This window comes from Peromyscus eremicus, chromosome 3 (genome assembly GCF_949786415.1).
Source record: "Peromyscus eremicus chromosome 3, PerEre_H2_v1, whole genome shotgun sequence".
Lineage (NCBI taxonomy): Eukaryota > Metazoa > Chordata > Mammalia > Rodentia > Cricetidae > Peromyscus > Peromyscus eremicus.
Genome location: NC_081418.1, coordinates 62,246,638 through 62,262,516, shown reverse-complemented (window position 1 = coordinate 62,262,516; position 15,879 = coordinate 62,246,638). Strand labels below are relative to the sequence as shown.

Sequence of the window (15,879 nt, the reverse complement as noted above, 5' to 3'; positions counted from 1 at the left end):
GCCCCATTGGACCCACAGGGCCCGATTCATCTTCAGGCCCTGGAGCTGGGGGTGGGGGTGGGTTGGATTATCTCATGAACCTTGGCTTCGACTCTCCTGAGTTCAGAAAAATTTCAGAGGAGCGGCACTTACTTCTCTTATCCGTGGTGTTGTGCACAGTCACAGTGGGTACACCAGGGCCTGGGTCCGGAGAGCAGAGAGACCACAAGAGGAAAACAAAACAAAACAAAACAAGGTCATTAGTGTAGAACAAAAGGAGAAAATAAGCTTTCCTTATGATGTGTGGACTGTCTGGGTCTAGAGGATAATGGAGCCAGAAGAGATGTGGCTCTCTAATATCGCAGCCAGGTTAATTACCAGGACCCCTGTTGATGGTAGAGATGATGGCTACAGTTGGGCATTTGACAAGTGAGGGAGATGCTTTCACCACACACAAATGAGGACCTGAGTTTGGATCCCTGGAGCCCACATGAAGGGCTGGTGGGCTTGGCATCCCACCTGCCAATTCCAGGCTCAGAAGGCAGGTATAGAAGATCCCCAGAACAGGCTGACTAGTGAGATGAGCAACACTGGCATGCTCTGGGTTTGATTGAGAGTGTCTGCCTCAATGAATATGGAGGAAAAGCAACTGAGGATGATTCCTGACATTAACCTCAGGCCCCTACATGCATGTGCACACACAAATGCATGTGTACCCACACTCATATACAAACACATGTATGCTAGTATGCAAACATACATGAGAATTGAAGATGAAAAAATAGTTTTTATGATGGTGTCCTCTTGAAGGGTATTCAATCTATACTTTGCTTATTAGCTTCTGGAGAAAGCCCCTGGCTACTCCGCCTTTTCTGTGTGCTTCTCCAATTCTTTGAACAAGACAGACAGGTCTCCGATTCTGACAGACACCACCAGTCACTCCTGTACAGCTTTCCAGATCACCACATGGCACGAACCTCCATTTTACAAAGTATTGTGCTTGGATTAAAGCCCCATAACCCCATTTTCACTCTTGAGCAGCAGCCCCACAACACTTTTCTGGACTCAGTATACATTACTCAAGTCTCAAGCTTGAAAAAATAAAAAGGTCACCAGAACCCTGGAAGGAAGCCACCATAGTCTCTAGTCTCTGACCCCCTGTGATGCTTTTGCAAACTCCTCAGTATGTGGGGAGTGGTTTTTGAATGTGTGAATCTGTTCACTGAACCCCTTCAATGGGAACCTTCCCAGCTTCAGGGCTGTTCGGGTCTCAGGAGTTAGGAGGAAGCTCCCAGGACAACAGCCCCTGCCCGTCGGCGACCCGCAGGTCCACTGCAGCCTTCAGCAATAGCAGGTCCCGGAAGAAGGCCTCCTCAACAATGTTTGTTGGGTGGATGCATGTTTAGCTGCTAGGCTGGGGACCTCTCCCAACACCCTCTTGCCTCTGTGGCTCTCTGCGCGCTTGGGTCTGCCCGCTGTGCCCGCTTCAGGGTCTGAGGGAGGCTGAGCTGCCCCCAGGGGCCACTTGCTCTTCCTGGCCCCAGATCTCAGCATGGCTGGTCTTTCCCTTCTCTGCTGGAAAGCCTTTCACTGCTTGAAAGAGCACCCACCCATGACCACAGGGCTGGTCCCTCACTCGCCTTCTCTTACAGGGTACTATGGCACAGGCCGTGATGTCAGGCCTTGGACATTATGGGCACAGTTGTTCTCATCCCTTATCTGCAGCATTAAGACACAGCTCCATGATGGACAAGTGTTTCTTCCATCAGGTGCTGCCATTTTCAATATCTAAATACATTCTCGGAGTAACGCGGAAAGAGTGAGATGGAGCACTAAGGAGACACCACCCTTTGGGCTGGGGTAGGGACAAAAGCAGAAAAAACAAGCTCGAGGTGAGTGAGATATGGAGGATAGCACGGCCAGGGTGGCCATCTGCACTTGGCTGGGGACTCTGGGGTGCTTGGAACTGTGTGTGTGGGATATCAATGTTACAGAATGCATATTTAGGAAGAACAGTGCTGGAGCTCTGCATCCACAGGGTCAGTGTCAGAACTTCCTGCCTACTCCCGGGGTCCATGTGATAAATGGCTAAGTTGAGGGCCAGGGATCTGCCATGGGTCCCAGCATGGCTTACAGACCTCAAGCAAGATCTGGAGAGTGGACTGCCCGGTCCAGGCCCAAGAAGGATGCTCTGTGTTGATAGGCAGAGTGAGGCAGGCTCAGCCAGAGTGTGCTGGAGTATGCTGCTGGGCTAGAGTCACAGTCTGAGGTCACAGCAGAGCAGAGACTGACTGCCCTGGGACTGATCCAGACACCACTCAGTGCACACAGTGAAGGACCAGGAGGCCCAATACCTCCCTTTTAAAGCACATATTCATTACGCAAAATAGTGTGGCTTTCACTGTAACAACCCCACACTTACGTATATCATCATGTTTATCTCACTTGTCCTCTCCTACTGCTTTCCCCTCAGGTTCCTTTTCTCTTCCATTATAGTCTTCTCTACTGTCTTGTCTTAAGAAATATCTAGAATGGGGCTGGAGAGATGGCTCGGTAGTTAAGAGTGTAGACTGCTCTTGCCGAGGGCCTGAGCTTGGTTTCTGGTACCCACGATGGGCAGCTCACAATGGCTTGCCACTCTAGCTCCAGGCTGATTCGATGCCTCTGGCCTCTGAGGAACCTGTACTCATGTGTGCATACCCCCACATAGATACACACATGCACATAATTAAAGATCAAAACAACCAGGAGGTGGGAAAGGTGTGTGTTGGGGACATCTTGGAGAAGTGGGAGGGGAGTTGGGGATGGATATGTATATAAGGCATATTGCATACAAATTTAAAATTGTCAAAGAATAACTAAAAGATAAATAAATAAAACCTAGATTTTGGATATGAGAGAAAATGTACATTGTTTGTCTTTCTGATTTTGGCTTATAGCGCTTAACATGATGCTCTCAGGTCCACCCACTTTTGTAAAAATGATGGATTCTCATTCTTCTTAATGGCTGAGTAATACTTCCCTCCCATGTATATGCTGCATTCTCCTTATCGGTCACCAGTGGGTGGGCACCTTGGCTGACTCAGCCACTGTGAACAAAGCTGTGACAAGTACAAGTGGCTCTGGAGTTTCCTGACTGCAATGCCTTCTTCGAGGAGTGGTACAGCTGATCATACAGTCCTGGAACCTCCATACTGGTTTCTATAGTGACTGTTCTGCAACTCCTGTCCCTTCCCCCACGCTATGACTCTTGCTTCTCCATCCAGACACAGGCCGGTTAGGAAAAAAAAAATCAGGCAGCTGGTTACTTTGAATTTCCCAGAAGCAATGAAAACTTTTTCACTATAAACACATTCCTGTGGTACTTAGGGTATACTGACAAAAATTAATTGTTGTTTGCCTAAAACTCACAGGTGCTAGGTAACCAGTAGTTTTATTCGATGACCCTGGCACTCCCTACCTAGAGGGGGAAAGCCACGGAACATCTGTCTGTGCACCCGATGGGCAGGTAAGCACTGACTGCAGGGTTAAACTATGGAGGCTTATGCTGAGAGCACCTCTTCTGTCAGGCCTTCCTTCCCCGGGAGCCTGTGCAGAGAGCCAAGCAGTCATTGAGAGATAAAGAGCCTACAGCTGTTTGCCATGCACATTTTGAGGTGAAAAAATTTGCAAACAGAGCATGCCCCATGTTCTTATTAATAATGTAAACAATTATTATTTATTCAGTGGCTACGATGTAAAAGGCATCCTGGTAACTCTCTCCTATGAATCATTTCAAGTCCAATCCTCACAGGCCTTCTGCAGAGACGCTTCAAACAGTTTACAGACAAGAAAACAGTGGCACAGCCAGCTTTAAGTCTTTTGTCTCATTCACGCAGCGAGGAAGGCACAGAGCTCGGATGAATTTTCATTTTCTAATACAGCGACGTAATACATGCCTTGAAACAAAAATTCAAATAGTAAAGAAAGGGACTAAGTGACAGCTAAGGGACCCACTTCATCCCTCCTCCCAAACCCTTCTAGAATGTCCTAGTGTGTGTTTGTATATATGTAGCCACATTTACATAGAAGCATTTTTGAAAAACTTTTATTATAAAAACGTTGCAAATAAAAAAAAAATCACGTGCAAAATGAACCAGACCCGAAATCTGTACAACTGAACGGACTTCTGTACTGTTAGTGCAGCCGTTCCACACGAAGCCGGGGAGCTTCACATTGGGTTTTACACTTTCACTGTTGAATATATTATATGCAATTATCCACCCCCAAACATGAAAATTCCACGACAGATCTAGACCTAGAAGAGCTTTATATCTTCTTTCATAACTATGTTAGGAAATACTAAAACACTTTAAAAGCTTTATTATTACATACATATTTTGAGACTAGGTCTCACTATGCAGTCCTGGTTGTCCTAGAACAAATTTTGTAGACCAGGCTGGTCTTGGAATTACCAAAGTCCTCCTGGCTCTGACTTCTGAGTTCTGGGGTTAAAGGTATGCATCACCACACCTGTCTTATTTTATGTATATTTTTAAGTTATTATTATTTTTCCTGTGTATGTGTGGGTGTTTTGCTTGCATGCATACCTTTGCACCAAGTGCCTGCAATGCTCTCAGGGACCAGAAGAGGGCATTGGGTCCTCCTCTGGAACTGGTGTTACAGACAATTGTGAGCCTCCATGTGGGTGCTGGGAATCAAACCTGTGTCTTCTGGAAGAGCAGCAAGTGCTCTTCACCACTGAGTCATCTCTGCAGCCCCAATATTTCAAACGTATAGACACAAAAATGCTCATATGTATGCCTATAAATGTCACTGAATCTTAATAGCAAACCAGATTGGTCCTGCTTGCTTAGAAAATATGACAGTGGATGGATTTGAGCTTTTCTGCATATCCTTTTCTAATTGCCATAAAACTTACAGTGGAAAAACCCAGGGTGGGGCTGAGGAGATGCTCGTCAGGCAAAGTGTTGGTTGGGCAAGCATGTGGACCTGAGTTGGATCCCCAAGACTCATGTAAAAGCTGGGCATGGTGGCAGAGTCTGTAATCCCAACATGTGGAACTGGATGCAGGAGCATCCTGGAGGCTTGCAGTCTAGCTAATTGGTGAGCTCCAGGTTCTATGAGAGACCTTGTTTAAACAGATCAAGGTGAAAATCGATCAAGACAGCTACCCAACATTGACCTCTGAACTTCACATGTGCATGCACACATAAGCACACATCACACAGACATGTTAAAAACATTAAAAAACAACTCTCCAAGCATCTGAATAGGTCTTTCTTTCTTAATATTTAGTTTTATCCTTATGTGTATGTGTGTGTGGGTGCTAGCAGAGTCAGAAGAAGATATTGAATCCCCTGGAGCTGGAGTTATAGGAGGGTGTGAGCAGCCAGACACAGGTGTTGGGAAATGACCTCAGGTCCTCTGGAAGCACAGTGGGTGCTGTTAACTGCTGAGCCATCTCTCCAGTCCCTACGTAAACATTCCTTGAAAAAAGACAAAAAGATGGCCAACAAGTATATAAAAAACTACTAAAAAAAGTCATTGATTGTGGATATCTAATTAAAACCACAATGAGACACCATCCCACACCTTTTAGAAGGGTGCTTTCCAAGAGACAAGTGATAGCATGCTGGTGAGGATGTGGAGAAGGGGTCCTCGAACACTGTTGGTGAGATAGTACAGTGAGTGTGGAAAACAGCATGAAAGTGTGTCAAAACTTACAAAGAAAACTGAACTGTCAGCTGGCTCAGGTATCCTACTACTGGGTGTTTACCCCAAGGAAATGAAGTCAGAAAGCTGAAAAGATACTTGCACCCCTCTACCACCGAAGCTTGTCCACACAAGTCAAGACACTGAAGCCACCAAGTGTCCATCGCTGAATAACTGGGCAAAGAACACAGCGTATTCCCTTGGGAGCACTGCTTATCCCCTAAAAGCTCTGCCATCTGTGACGGCAGGGATACACCAAGAGGACATTCTGCTCAGTAAAATGAGACAGACACAGAAAGATGAGCACAGTTCCTGAGATGCATAGAGGGAGTAGAATGTTGGTGACCAGGGAGAAAATGCCGATCGAAGGATACAAAATTTCTCCTAGACAGGCAAGAGAAGTAAATTCAAGTGGTCTGAAATACCGCCGTGACTGTGGTTAGCAGAAATATGCTGTATCTCTGAAAACCAACAGGAAAAATGTGCCTTCTGTAGCATTACACAGCACATCTCAAGGTCACGTGCCTTGCACAGTCTTCATGTCTGCTCTTGGTCCCGTTTTAATTGCACAATTGCTAATTTAATGCCCCCTGGGAGTCAGGTCTTTGTCCTGTGGTTGCAGGTATTTCTCTTGTGTTTACAGGTGCTGCCGCCTGCGCAGCAGATAGTAAATACCCTGGCTGAGCTGCAACTTTCAAAAGTCAAGCTACCTCTACCCCGCCCAGCCGGAGAGACACATACGGAGTCTCCCCCACCCCCACCTGGCACAATTCTATGCATCCTTCCACTCCCCACCCCAAAAGGGCAGTGGGCAATGCATGTGTAATGCCTGGTGAACAAATTAACGGCTAATGAATGGCCCGCCAAGTGCTAATTTGGCCATGACATATCAAGGTAGAAACTTTAAATTAGGCTGATAAAAGGTCTCTTGAGACCATTCTCTATGCCCTGTTTTTAATAATTCAGGTTACTGTGGCTCTGTACCTCTAGTTCCCACTAAGTGCCACCAGTCACATCTTCCTTCACAGGTCTGAGAGCCGTGTTTCAGCTGGGCCATCATCATTACAACTTTCCCAGAGCAAATTTCTTAGACTTCTCAAGTCTAAAAAAGACACTGCTCAAGTTTACAGGCACCCAAAGGACCCTCCTGTCTCCACAGAATACAATGTTGTCCCCCCAACCCATGCAGAGTCTTGACCCATGCATATCACATTTTATCGCTGTAACAACACCCGAGGGGAGGGGACAGCTCAGGGGAGGAGGGGCTTATGCTGGGTGGTGCTTTCAGCCCAGGGCTTCTTGGTTTCATTGTGGGCCATGCTAAGGCCTCAGTGGGGAGTGTGTGGTGGAACAGATTGGCTGCCTCCTGGTAGATACGGGAGAGGGAGAGGGAGGTGGGAGAAGAGAGGGAGAGGGAGGGAGGAAAAGAGAAGGAGAGGGAGGGAAGGGAAGAGAGAGGGAGAAAGAGGCAAAAAGGAGGAGAGGAAGCAGGAGAAGGGGGGGATAGTGAGGCCAGGGCCAGGGTCTTCCCTTCAAGGCACCCCCCCTCAAGTGACCTCCTTCTTCCAAGCAGATGCTCCCTCCACAGAGTTCATTTAGCTGTGAACCCATTAGTAGGTAACCACTGCTGAGGTCTGCCCTCACAGTCCAATCGCCTCTCAGAAGCTCACCAGCAGGCAGCTAAGCTTTTAACACATGAGCCTTTTTGAGGGCACTGCTTATCTAAGTTATGACATGACCTGAGGTCAGCTCCTCCCAGAGTAGGCGGTGCCCTAACTCTGTGGGCCACCTGTGGCCCCAGTGCCATCGTATTTCCCCACAGAAGATCAGTGGGTTTCACTTTCTGCTGTCCACAAATTATGGCAATACCCACTGGCTTCCAGATCTCTGTGGTGAGTAGGTACATTAGTTATATTTCTTTTGCATGGTAAAAGCACCAAGACCAAGGCCATTTATAGAAGAAAGGGTTTATTTGGGTGAATGGTTCCAGGGGGAGGAGAGTCCATTGTGCTGGAGAAGCACAGCCACAAGCATCAGGCATGGCGGCAGGAGCAGGAAGCTGAGTGCTTACATCAGAAGCCACAAGCGGGAAGCAGAGCATGCACACTGCTAGTACAGCAGTGCGGTAAACTCCCAAAGCCTGCTACAGTGACATGACGTACTTCCTCCAGCAAGGCTGTACCTTCTAAACCTCCCCAGACAGCCCCACCTACTGGGGACCATGTGTTCAAACGCCGGAGATAATAGGGGACATTTCTCATTCAAATCACCATGGTCGGTTTCTGAAAACTGATGGATAATTTAGGAAAACACCCAAATAAAAATGAGTTTCTCCTAAGAAGCAAAGACCAAGTAGAAGAGTCATAAATTGACCTTTTGACCAGATCTGTGTTATCGTCTCCCAAAGATTTCCCTAAGAGATGAAGGAACATGTTAAAAACATTGGGGACACGCATAAGATTTTGGGGGGAGTCTGTATCACACGCTAAGCCCGTCTCCCACAATTAGAGTGTTATTCCTGATGAGGTGCACAGGGTGTGTTCCGTTTTGAATGTGAATGCTCCTCACAGGCTTGTTCCCAGCTGCTGGCTCTATCTGGGCAAGCGATGGAGCCTTTCTGGCAGAAGTGGCCATCAGAGGTTGGTCTTTGACTAAGTCTACCCTGGCTTCTAGGCACTCTCTCTGTTTCCTGGTTGGTCACCATGTGAACATGTTCCCTCTGCCACACACTGCCTTCCTGGCTGTGCTGGGCTGCATCCCTCTGCAAATGAGCCAAGACAAATCTCTCTTCCCTTAAGTTGCTCTGGCCAGGCATTTCGGTGACCGTAAGGCAAAGGCGGTGAACACAGGCCTTTGTCACTGAAGTTTAAAACTGCTCTGTATTCTCCCCTCTCTTTCTGAGCGGCACACCTTGCCCCAGGCTCCCTTAGCCATCACTAAGATGAGCTTTACGTGGCAGAAGGCTTTTGCCATTTTGTCACCCTGCCTGCTCAAGAGCTGGCTGTTGCTTGTGCAGATTCCTGAGCCTAAAACCTGAATCATCTTGCTTTACATTTAAAGGCAGCCAGAATTCTGACCAGTGAGCGTAGTCACCAGAAGTTCATGGTGCAGAGAGCCACATATTGGCACCTGTGAGCAGAGAGTGGTCAGGAGACCCAGGGTGAGCTTTGGCTTTGTGCTAGATGTTTTGATTTTCAGACAGCTCCCATCTGGGTTTCTACTGCAGGAGCAGTGACAGCTTTGGATGAAGTTACAGCAGCCAATGGTGTGCTCTGCAGCAGGTTCCATGTTGTGTGCTCTGCGGATAGCTGCTCAGCATCCCAGACCTCTGGGTAGCAGGCCTATCTGACTGAACGCTAACAGATCCATGGGGGGAATCTCTCTCTGAAATCCAAACTGGCAACAGCATTGGGGAGCACGCTGCGGGGAGAGAAGGAGCCTCAGAGTCTGGGGAGATGGCTCAGCAGCTGAAGTGCTCCCTGGCATCCATGTCAACGCCAGGGCAGGTGTGGCAGCCCACCTGTAATCCCAGCACTCAGAAGGCAGAGACAGGAGATCCCTGGAGGAAGCTGGCTAGCTAAATGAGCTGAATCAGCAGTCTCTGGTTCAAGTGAGAGACCCTGCCTCAATATATAAGTGAACAGAGGAGGGTATTTGATGTCAAATGTGGGCCTCTCTATATATGACACACAGTGCATGTATGATCACATACACACACACACAAAACCATTCACACGCCACATACATACACACCATTCACATACACACATACCATTCACACACACACACACACACACACACACACCCCATTTACCCCCCACATACATATATACATACATACACACCATTCACACACACACATACACACACACCATTCACACCCTCCACATATACATACACACCATTCCCACATGCACACACACACCATTTACCCCCCCATACATATATACATACATACACACCATTCACACACACACACACACACACACACACCATTCACACCCTCCACATATACATACACACCATTCCCACATACACACACACACACACACACACACACACACACACACACCATTCACACCCTCCACATATACATACACACCATTCCCACATACACACATACACAAGATAAAGAAGAAAAAGGAGGCTCCACACTCAGCTGAACGGAGAGGACAGTGGAGGACGGAAGCAGATGGGGAAAGCAGGACTGTACTCTGCTCTCCCTTAGCCCACCCTTCTGCTACCATATATATACATATATGTATATATATGTATATATATGTACATATATAATATATATATATTTTCACCCAGTCTGAGGATGTGTGAAAACATACAACTGTATTTCCTTACAAGTTCCTCTGTCAGTGAGGCCAGATCTTTACTATTTGGTTCTATATATTTACATACTCTCATGCATACATTCCTAAACTCATGTGAGCATGTATCTAAGGTTCTTTCAGCCCTGTTCCAACATTTCTGATATCTTCAACAACAGCCTGCCCTATGGCCAGTGTACCTTGGAGCAATACACAAGTGGGACAGGAGAGATGGCTCAGAGGTTAAGAGCATTGGCTGTTCTTCCAGAGGATCCTGGTTCAAGTCCCAGCACCCACATGGTGGTTCACGACCACCTGTAACTTCAGTTTCAGGGGATCGGACTCCCTCTTCTGGTCTCTGAGGGCATTGCATGCACATTCACATTTATGTGGGCAGAACATGTAAAATAAAAAAAATCTTTTTTTAATTTTATTTTTTATTTTTTGAGCCAGGGTTTCTCTGTGTAGCTTTGTGCCTTTTCTGGAACTCTCTTTGTAGACCAGGCTGGCCTCGAACTCACAGAGATCTGCCTGGCTCTGCCTCCCGAGTGCTGGGATTAAAGGTGTGCACCACCACTGCCTGGCAAATCAATTTTTATTTACACACATAAAATTAAAATAAATCTTCAAAAAACAGGGAACATAAATGCTCAAACAAACACAAGAAGTGCTTGTCACCAATATCACGAGATGAATTGTATTTGCTAAGCATTGTTTATGAAGAGAATAAAAAAAAACCTTTCAAAATCTTTAGTTAGTGACAGTCTATTTTAATGAAAGTTAAATATCTGACTTCCAAATTGTTACTGCTCCCGAAAGGGGAAATATGCAGATGGATTTATGACCACAACACTATGGTAGATTAAAGTGGCCGGTGGACACAGGGTCACACATTTGGATTCCATTTAAAGAGAAATTCAGTTGCGTTACCGCCTTCTAGCCCCATTTGGTTTGGAGCATGAGTCTGCACCTGTCTGGCAGGATGGAGAGGTGACAATCACAGGTGGAAAATGATGTGACGAAGAAGGACACAGAATAACTACATCCATAGAGACAGTATTCATCTTCCTTGCTCACTCCCGTCTGCATCCCGGGAAGATGCTCTGACACTGAGCTCCCACCGCTGCCAACCTCCTAGTGTGTAAACAATAGAGACTCTTACATCCCAGGCGACCCCACGCGCGTGCTGCCGGCGCTGATGAATGCTTTCAAAGATCAGCTGCACACAGGCGAGGGAGGCAGGTTCTGGCCGGCGGAGATAATTGGCTAGGGCCCTGCTGCGCACAGACTCCAGATCTCTTTATTTACCAGCTCATGAATTATGTATGGCTGTTGCAGAAAGTGTATACACCCAGGTGATATGATCATCCTAACAAACAGGGAGCGAGCGGGCTACCCGAACGACAGCAGATAATTAAAATATTTGTTCCTAAGTCAGTATTTCCCAGTCAACACTACAGAAGGGTTTTGTTGCTGTCTGATTTTGAAGCCTTGTTATCGGTGACATCAAACCTGGGATTTAGTCTCATCCCTACCCCCTACCCAATCCCTTCTGCCTGGGCCCCACGGCGTTTAGTTTTGCTTCAATCCAATTTTCTGTCGAGGGAACTTGAAAGTGATTCTGTTTTGCAGGCAGAGACTGAACGGCATTGCTCAGTGAGGGCTGTGGAGGTGGGTAGGCTGGTTTCCACACTCATGGATGACGAAGAGGCTACACCATGCTGACTTGTTCTCGGGCATGTAGTCACTTGTGGCAGAAATTAAGTGGGAATCTTAGGCACATGACAGGCATTTGAGGAAGAGAAAGCTTCCTAATAATTGAAACAATAACAATCATTTTTTTAAAGGTGCCTTGGCAGACTCCTGGATTTCAACCTCTTCAACTTTTTACAAAAGCTTCCAGACCTATGAGTCACCACAGCATCATCCTGTCACCCTGGTGGACATTTGAAAACTTAAATTTAATTAATTGTTTACTGAGAAAGGGTGTTATGTAGCCCAGGCTGGCCTTGAACTCACTATGTAGCTGAGGATGACTTTGGAATGTTGACCTTCCTGCCTCTACCTCCCACATGCTGGGATTTCAGGTGGACACCATCTGTCAGCCCCCAGGGACATGTTTAGGGGTTGTACAGAATTCTGAGTGTGATGGCAGGAGCTTAGGTTTTAGTTTTGTGAAAGAGGCAAACCTACAAGAAAATGATTCAATGCACACACACTGTCTGATTTGTCCTCTAAAGTGCTGGGGCTGGAATCTGGACCAGGGCCTCTGGCCCCTTCAATAGGCTTTTCCTGACTCTCTTCTCAAAGGTCCTGGTACCATCCTGACTGTTGGACAGTAATAGCTTGTATCTGGCCTGCCATGTTGTGGTTCTAGTTCAGTGGTGGTTTTCAATCAAAACAATTTCATCTAAATTTGATTCCCAATGGTATATTTATGTCTTGTGTCATCAGTTAATATTGGAACTTAGCAACCTAGTATATCACCATTATCCTCCTCCTCCTCCTCCTCTTCATCATCATCATCCACATCGTCACCATCATCTTCATCAAGATAGGGTCTCCCTGTAGCCCAGACTGGTCTTAAATTTACAGCCTCCCAAGTAATAGGATTACAGGTGAGAGCTCACAAAGCCTACTTCAACTTATAAACTTGGTACTCCACATGGAAAACTGTGCAGGAACTCCATAGTACATCACCAATTGATAGTGTCTGGTTAAATGAATGAGCAGCTGATGCACTGGTGGTGTGTATTCCTCAAGAAACGATGCTCATGGCCAAGTCACCTTAGTGACTATGGTGAGGCTCTTCACAACTTCCTGTCACATGCCTAGATGCCATGCAAGATCCTGTCTGTCTTTGGTAATGACCATGCTGTGGCAGGATGCACAGGGAACCTTGTCAATCATTAAGCATGCTCAAGGGGAGGGGCTGTGTATTCCTCCTGAGCCTGGGTCAGGATGATGGGTTCAGTGGAATTTTAAAACCTCCTAGTGGGAATGTGAGCTCATCTTCCTGAGAGGACAGTGCTCATTTGGATGAACCAGTTATGACAGGTGAGACACTCAGACCACACATCTAGTGTGGGTGACCAGTGAGTTCTTTACTCTCAGATCTGATCAGTCCTTGACTCAGGACAGATGTCTTCTGCAAGTGGGAGATGCAGGCCCCTGGAGGCTGGTCATGTCTTACGCCTCAGTCTCAAGGACCTCCATGGGCATCATTTCTAAGTTTTCTGTCCACCTTCCTCTTCATGTTCTGTGTGCTTTTCTGCTGGATAAACCCAGGTCCTCACCCCACAGTATGTCACTGGGACCCTGTCTGGGCTACTTGCTGAGTGTCTCAACGGCAGCAGCAGGAACACATTTGGTTGCAGGGAAGGTGATATCCTGGCCCCCAGAATCCCTTGCATTTGACAGAAATGACTTAAGAACCTAAACCATATGTTTTTTCTTCCTGCCTCAAAGGGAATAGAATAAACAAATCATGGGACTGGGGGTGTAGCTGGCAGAGTGCTTTTCCAGCACACACAGGTCCATTCCCAGCGCCACATAAATGGAACCTGGTGGTATATGGCTGTAATCCCTACACTCTGGAGATGGAGGCAGGAGAGTCAGGACCTCAAGGTCATCCCCAAGGCCAGCCTGAGATACACAAGATACAGTCTCTGAAAAACTAAATCCCAAACCAAAGAGTGAGTCACATCACCCAGGCATGTCCCTTTGAACATTCTGACATGACACTGACAACCACAAAGTCCACGTCTACAAACCACACACTACATGACACTGACAACTGCAAAGTCCACGTCTACAAACCACACACTACATGACACTGACAACCACAAAGTCCACGTCTACAAACCACACACTACATGACACTGACAACCGCAAAGTCCACGTCTACAAACCACACACTACATGACACTGACAACCACAAAGTCCACGTCTACAAACCACACACTACATGACACTGACAACCACAAAGTCCACGTCTACAAACCACACACTAGGTACCAAAAGTCACTGAAAACCAAGTTCACAATGCTTTGAGTGAGTTTCTGATTTTGGGTGGAGCTTCCTTCCCTTGGTTGCATGCAGCCCATGGCTGCAGGTGGTCCACGCTTGGAACAAAGGCAGCTAATACTCGCTCTCTTTCTCCCTCGTGCTGCGTTCCATACATCTTCTCTCTTTTGCCTGCTGAAAGTCTCCCATCTCCATGGTCACAGCCTCTCACCCGCTGTCTCTCTCACGCCCAAGGACTTCCATAGTTGCAACCATAGCTCCCTTCTGATTAGGACTCTGGTTGTTTCCACAGCTCACAGATAGTGTCTACACCTAAGTGTGAGACATGAGACCTTCTCAACCTTGATCTGGGGCCATGGCCCCAGCCACATGGCTCTCTCTTCCAGTCAGGGTTGTATGTTTTACATCTTTGCACCCTCTCTTCCCACCCAGAAGTCCCTTCTTCCTTCTCCTCCACAGTATCCTCAGTATTTGCTCCAAATTCCTCTGTAAGATTCTGACTGTGCATCCTTTTCTTGTGGCCATAGAAACAATGATAATAATGACAAGTACTGACCCTGTTATGCCATGTGCTCATGTGTGTCCTGTGTGCCACTCACTGTTCTGATCTTTTGCATGTAGCAGCTCATTTACTCCTTAAAGGGATCCCTCAAAGCGGGAATTACATCTATTTCATATTCATATTCTATGAATAAATGGAGGTGCAGAATTGTAGGGGCCACGGCGGCTTTTACACCCAAGCAGCTCCGACACTGCCTGCTGCCAGAACAGCTCTTTGACTTCGTACTTCATTATAGAGAAACAGGAGACCCCAGTATTCACCCTCAGCTGCACTTCCTAGCTCAGTAAGTTTACATGCATGCAAACATCCATACACACATGCAAACCACATGTGCACATGAAACAAACAAACAAACAAAGAAATGGAAACCTCACCAAGACTGGGGAGAAAAGAGGAAGAAATGAGTTATCACTGTTTTTATAAATGTAGAGTAAGGATATGCAAGTGCATATATATGCAACAGTGTGAGTGTGCAGGTTTGCACTTGTGTGTCTGGATGTGTGTGGCTGCACATGTGTGCACATTGTACACTGGTGCTGGTCTACACCTCGCTCCTTAAGTTTATCCTTCAGGGTTTTTTTTTTTTTTTTCACAATTAAAATCTCCCCCTCCCAACTTCCTCTCCGTTTTGATCGCATCAGTGAGAGATTAGGAATGATTTAAACAAAACCAACAGTGTGTAACACCAGTGGAGTATTTTACAGCACACACGTGAGTGCTCCACAGAGAGGAAGCAGCAGAGTGGTCTGAACACACAGTGACAACTGTGATTAATTTCCTCTTGCTTTAATAACCATGTTGCTAAAGTGTGACAGAACAGATGTTCTCTTTGAAACACCAGCTCCTCCACAGCACACTATAGTTGTCTGGAGGTTCAGCTCCCTGTGAGGGCTGAGGGTGGGTGGGACAGGCCTGTGTGGATCAGGAGTCAGCCAAAGGCAGCATCGCCCCCACCAGGGGCTCCTCTCTATGCAAGGGAAACCAAAGAAGAGGCACCAGGCCAGAGGTGGTTCTGGGAGTGGCACTAAGAAGTTGGGCACAGCATACTTTGTGGGTCAGAAAAGGGTTAAAGGTTCAGGAGCCTCAAGAGAAGCCTTCTAGGAGGTCACTGTGTGCCTGAGGGTATCAGTACATTGCCCTCTGTTGGGATGCCAACACCTTCACAGTTGTGGAAACCGTGCCCACCTCCAGCTGCACTGACAGACACATGGGATGGCTGGCACAAAGGCATTTCCAGCTGTAAGATGGACCACTGACTTCAGAGAGATCATAAGAGCA

The 15,879-nt window shown here is 46.9% G+C and overlaps 1 protein-coding gene across 2 annotated transcripts in view; it reads right to left on the bottom strand.

The window, feature by feature from the left end:
* Window positions 1–15,879, bottom strand: part of Dpp6 (dipeptidyl peptidase like 6) — a 656,578-nt gene that overhangs the window by 27,844 nt on the left and 612,855 nt on the right. For both annotated transcript variants that reach the window (XM_059257772.1, XM_059257773.1), the window contains exon 17: window positions 133–180. In XM_059257772.1, coding sequence (XP_059113755.1) covers window positions 133–180 — 48 coding nt within the window. The remainder of the gene's footprint in view (window positions 1–132; window positions 181–15,879) is intronic.